Source organism: Chiloscyllium plagiosum, unplaced genomic scaffold (genome assembly GCF_037043375.1).
Source record: "Chiloscyllium plagiosum isolate Xiang-an unplaced genomic scaffold, Cpla_swu_hap1 HiC_scaffold_31, whole genome shotgun sequence".
NCBI classification, from domain to species: Eukaryota; Metazoa; Chordata; class Chondrichthyes; order Orectolobiformes; family Hemiscylliidae; genus Chiloscyllium; species Chiloscyllium plagiosum.
This window is the reverse complement of record NW_028270169.1, coordinates 49,615,208-49,621,207: the sequence shown is the minus strand read 5'-3', so window position 1 is coordinate 49,621,207 and position 6,000 is coordinate 49,615,208. Positions and strand designations below refer to the sequence as shown.

At 39.3% G+C, this 6,000-nt stretch overlaps 1 protein-coding gene across 2 annotated transcripts in view; it reads right to left on the bottom strand.

Annotated features, from left to right (window-relative positions):
- Positions 1 to 634: 634 nt before the first annotated feature.
- The window catches only part of orai2 (ORAI calcium release-activated calcium modulator 2), a 51,054-nt gene continuing 45,688 nt past the window's right edge, over positions 635 to 6,000 (bottom strand). For both annotated transcript variants that reach the window (XM_043718758.2, XM_087977525.1), the window contains one exon: positions 635 to 3,943. In XM_043718758.2, the coding sequence (XP_043574693.1) occupies positions 3,392 to 3,943 (552 nt within the window). In that variant the 3' untranslated portion in view covers positions 635 to 3,391. The remainder of the gene's footprint in view (positions 3,944 to 6,000) is intronic.

The following is a 6,000-nucleotide window of genomic DNA, read 5'->3' as shown; positions in this document are numbered from 1 at the left end:
GCCCATAAAAGCAGGTCAGAAGATAGGGGTCCTGCAGTGAGTATGCATCTCCAGCTTCCAAAGGTCTGTGCACCGTCTACATGGAATAAGTTGAAAACGTGATAGAATGCTCCACACTTCTGTGAGGAGGGCAAATGCAACAAAACTCAAACAGCTTGACACCATCCAAAGCAAAGCCATCTACGTGATACACAACATATCCACAAATATATATTCCCTCCACCAATGCTGAGTTGTAGTATGTACCGTCTACAAAATGCACTGCAGAAATTCACCGAGGCACTTTCTATAATACCTTTCAAACACACAACCACAACCATACAAGGATAAGGGCGCAGCAACAAGGGAATATCAGCACCTACAACCACTCCCCATCCTAACTTGGAAACATATCACCATTCCTTTGCTCTTGCTAGTCAAAATTCTGGAAAGCCCTGCCCAACAGCATTGTTAGTATACCTACATCAAATTGACTACGACAGTTCAAGGCATTCTCAAGGGGTGAGAATGAGGGGTCAAAAAGAAATGCTCGCTCAGCCAGAAAATCCCATGAGCCTCTGAGTACTAAAGAAAAATGTGACAAGGAGAAACCATGGGCTAATTTATTCACAAAATGACAAGTCAGAAATTGAAGTTCTCATGTTTTTGACACTACATATTTTATTTTGCAATACTTTGTTTGAAATGTAACTTTAAATTCTCCAACAGCTACAGGACAAATTGCCAAGGTAGCAAAACAATAATGGTACCACATACAAAGTATGTACAAGGTTTGCTAGCAGAAAATAGTAAATAAAGTACTGTACAAGAGAAAATTTGTTTTAAAAAAGGCAAAATCTTTGTCCAGAATTCAGACAGGATACCAACTGTACCTGTCTTACAAGTTACTGTAACTATAAGCTTTATAATAAAGCACAGGAGAAAGTGAGGTCTGCAGATGCTGGAGATCAGAGCTGGAAATGTGTTGCTGGAAAAGCGCAGCAGGTCAGGCAGCATCCAGGGAACAGGAGAATCGGGCATAAGCCCTTCTTCAGGAAAAAGCACAGAATAAAGCACAGGGCACACTTCAGTGCTCTCCAATCCAAGTAACAGAAGTTTTTGACCTCAATGATTTAAGACAATTAGGTGTTCACATATGAAACATAAAGTTGGCAATACATTGTACACAGAAAGCTTTAAGAAATGATTACATGCTGCCTAATCCAAGGAACACATTACAATAATGCATTAAAAAAACACAAATAGTATCAAAGCAGATGAAGTTAAAAGTTTCAGTAAAAAGGCCACAATTGTTGTTAAGCACATAAAAGCTGTACAAGTAAACATCAAAACAGCAAACGTGCAACAATTGGTCTCATTTGATGTGTGCAACAGGGCTGAATTCATAGCCCTCAAAACTTCTATTTTGCAATTTGTACAGTCCAATTGACAGATTTTCATCTCTCCTGAACCCTGACTGAGAAGTATGGATGCTACAGCCAAATTTCCTCCTGGAAATTTCAGATAGAAATTGCTCTTACTAGCCAAATCTCTCCCTTTCAAAAGGGATTATTCATCAGGATTAAACACTTCAAGACTAAATGCTGGATCAGTTCAAAAAGAACATTTAGCACAAATCAGTGTTAGTTTCATTACGGCACAGAAAGGCCATTCAGCCCACGTGAGACTCAACAATGAAATGTCACCAATTTTCATAATCAGCTCATACCCTCTGAAAAAGGCAGCTGATACAGATAAGGTCTGAAATGGGCACATTTTGATTTTTTTTATTCATAATTCAAACTGGCCAGCTTTTAAATACTCCAGATTTACTACAAAGCCCATGCAAGAAAATATCACTTTTATTCTTGTAACTCATATTTTAAGTGATATCTAATTTTAGATTAGATTAGATTCCCCCTACAGTGTGGAAACAGGCCCTTTGGCCCAACCAGTCCACACTAACCCTATGAAGAGCAACCCACCCAGACCCATTTCCCTCTGCCTAATGCACCGAGCACTATGGGCAATTTAGCATGGCTAATTCACCTAAGGGGCACATCTTTGAAATGTGGAAGGAAACCCACGCAGACACAGGAAGAATGTGCAAACTCCACACAGACGGTATCCCGAAGCTGGAAACCTGTGAAGCAGCAGTGCAAATTTAGCTAATAACTACTGGCACCTCTGATATTAAGACATCTTTTAAAAGACTTCAACTTTTAACTGAATAAAGGGCTAAGCTCTCCAGTGCAGGATAATCTCATGAATACAAATTAAGTAAGCAATGTCCAAATAGCCCACAACTGGATTTAAATTTACATCAGAAAATATTTCCCCTTTCTGTCATGAGCAATTGCCCTTTCTGTCAAAGGATGTAACAGACAACAGGCCTCCATTTCAATCCACATCAGTGGTGACATTACTTGCTGTGATCAGAACAGTGGACACCCTATGCATCATTATCTGGGGCATCACAGTAGAGGTGATTCAGGTCAAGATTTGAATCATTTATTGTTAATAAATAAAATGGAGGCACTGTGGCACATCACAATGCAGCATTAGTAAACCTTGTCATGAAATAAGGAGCACAGGCTGGGTCTGCATTCCAGCTAGCTCTTGATACCATTAGCTCAAAGCAGTAATGCTGCAAAGCAGAGAACAAGTAGCAGCCCTATTTCACTATAATACTCTTCAGACCAGTTGGGAGCAGCGTTGGATATCGTTTACACCTGCAAGAACCCAGAAGAAAAAGCTGGTTTTGTTTTCATACTTATAAAAACCACTATTAGTAATTTTGGAGTAGAATAGGGAGGGGAAGAATTTACAGTGATAAGTTTCCATATTCGACAAACAGGCCAAACACTATTCCGTAAGCTCATTTCTGGATCCTCCATTCGGTTTTCCTAGTTATCAAATCCATCACCCTGTCCTTCTGCCAAACTCCTGACCTGCATTCACTTTTGTACTGTTAAAAAACATACAAGCATTAGGGAAAACCTGGCATTGAACAACATCTCTGCATCCATTTCAATCTGGAGTGATAGCTCAGTTTTTATGCCTGTAAGGAACTACGCATTAAAAAAAATCAGCTTCCTTTTAGTTCAAATCATATTTCATCAGCAGTTGGTGTAGTATCTGAGTAATCTGAAGTATTTTTGGATAACCTCATATTTCTAGTTTTACATCTCAATTTGGTGAGTGAGAAAGTTGCATGAACCTTGGTATATTTTTTCATTAGACAACGCAGCAAGTGCTGTAACCACAAAGATAACTAAAAGCCACAGCTGTAAACCTGGATTCCTGAATAAACACGCGGCCACTTGGCACTTGCAATGAGAGCGTCTGTAGAAGCCCAGATCCCAGGATGGTCGAGGAATTAAATCTTTTATTTTTGTCATTTTCAACTATTTCAAACCATTTGCAGGACCCGGTCATGACCATCCAGTTGCACTTTCAGTTTATGCAGCTCTTCAATCTCTTGATTGTGGCGCTCTGTTTTATGCCCTACCAGTGAACGGTAAAAGTGTATTGTGAAAATCACAAAAATAAGGCCCACAGGTACCATGATGATAGTGGATGCCAAAGCTGCATTCCACCCAGTGTGTCCGTCTCCTGCCTGGACTGGACCAGTTTCCTTGTCATTCATTACAGCTTTGTCTACTGGTAGAAACTTGATCCAGCAAAGCAGTACCACCTCCGTGAGAAACAGTAAAATGCCGAGAGCAGTTGAGAAACCCCAAGCTAGCTCGATATAGTAGTGCATGCGCTCATGGGGCGACTCGTTGACAGAATTGAGATTGTGAATGTTGCTGACAGCTTCCACGTTAGGAAGGATGCATGTGCTGATCAGTAGGGCAAAGAGGTGGACAGCAACCAGTACTGTTGTGCAGGCACTGAAAGCAATGAGCAGAAACTTGGGATAGTTGTACTGCATCTCCAGCTGTACTTCAACCATGGCAACCTGCAAAAAAAAAAAAGAAACCTCATTGAGGATTGTTTGATAGATCCTGGCAATTCCACAGCAATATTAATACAGGTAATTTCACAATGATGAGGTAAAAAATACTCTGGGCAGACTGGGATGTGCAGAAAGAGGTAGCCTCAGAGTTTAAGTATGCTATTTATGCCCTCAATACTATTACTGCATGCTTCATATGAAGGGCATCAACCAACACAAGTCACCAAGACAAACATAAAAATACACAAATATTTTATCTGGTATAATAATTTTCCACTTCATATCAATGGAAATGCACAACTTTGTATCAAAAAGTGAGGATTTCAAATTGAACCTCACAGTAGTAATGAAAAATGAATGAAATTTATTTTGAAAAGGCCAAAACATAACACAATAAGCACAGGAGAACATGCAGAAGTGCAGAATTTTGGACCAACGGGATCATGATGCCCCATAAGATAAACAGGATTTGACATGTGGGATGGTATCCATGTGAATTAACACAGGCTACTGAGGTTGTTTAGAGTGCTGTTCAACAACCCACAAAAGTTGGACATTCCACGAAATTGTTAGAATGATGGGAGATAGTTCAGATTTGCAGAACCAAATCTGCCAGCCCATTTATTCTATAAAGATTATCAAGTTACTTCAAACTGCAATATCTCAGCATCATTCTAGTCCTACAGCATTCTATGTGGATAATATTACAGGGTCTGCATTACTTGAGCTCATTGCGTCAGCAAAATTCTGGAGCCAAAAATAAAAGCGCTGAAAAATCAGATTTAATCATCCACATTTTAGTGATATTAAATTGCCTGTCAGAATCCATATGAACAACTGACTGATATTTATTCTTTAAAAGTTCAGAAATCATCCAGAAAATAACAAACATGTAGTGGAACCAATCACAATTTGTTATTATGTCAATGAATGAGGTCACCAAAAAATTTTTTTTTAAATTACTATGAAAGGGAAAAGATACAAGAAATTTGTCATTTTACGAACTGGAACATGGATGTAGGTTCAAGTTCCATAACGCAGAAAGGAATAGAGATGGTGAAGCAAGTTTTGACCAGGTGATGTGAGATTCCAGCCACTAAATGATTTCAGGTATTTGGTCTCCCTTACGACACCAGTTTTCACTTCCAGAAACATGAAATGAATTGCCTATTTTTATTCGATATGAGAAACACATTCAGTGCTGTAAAGCCTTAAATAGTCAGTAAGTGAAAAGAAAGCTGCCTGGGCCATAATTTTAAAAAATCCCAATTCAATTTGACTAAAGAATCCCCTCTCAGGTTAGATTTCTACCCTTGCTACCTGTATAGTTATCGTGATATAACTCCCAATATCAATTCTCCTGATAATTAGTGGAACAGTCCACAACTGTTAAACAAACAGTCCATCCCTTTTGCACCCCACAAAATAGCACAACAGCTGTGTATTGCAAAGCATCGATATAATTCTTCTTACAAACAGAAAGAGCAAATGAGTATTAATGGACTGCACCCCAGAGATCAAGACTAGACCATTTTAGTTTACAGCATGAACGGATGCACACACCCACCATCCACTCCTTCCAACAACAAAGTGGTAGCAGCAGTGAACATCATCTACAACATGAACACAGCAATTCACCAAGGTTCCTTCAACAGTATCTTCACAATCTCTACTGATGACAGAAGAATAAGGACATCAAGTTCCCATCCAAGACAAACAACATTCTGACTTTGAATGATAATACTATTCCTTCACCGGTCAAAAATCTGGAAATCCCACCTCTAACAGCTGTGGGTGTGTATCTACGACATATGGTGTGCAATTGTTCAAGGCAGCAATCAACTCACCACTACCTTCTCAAGGGCATTGGTAGGTAAGTGAGGCAGTTTGCAAGCAGCAAGGAATACTGAGAAACTTCAAAAAGGCTTTGACAAGTTAACACAATAGGCAGAAAATTAAGCTGGAAAAGAGAGAGGTAATTCACAATACTGTTTTCAGTTTGAGTGTATATGAATCCTAGGGGATCCAAATACATAATTTCCTGACAATTGAGGCAGGTA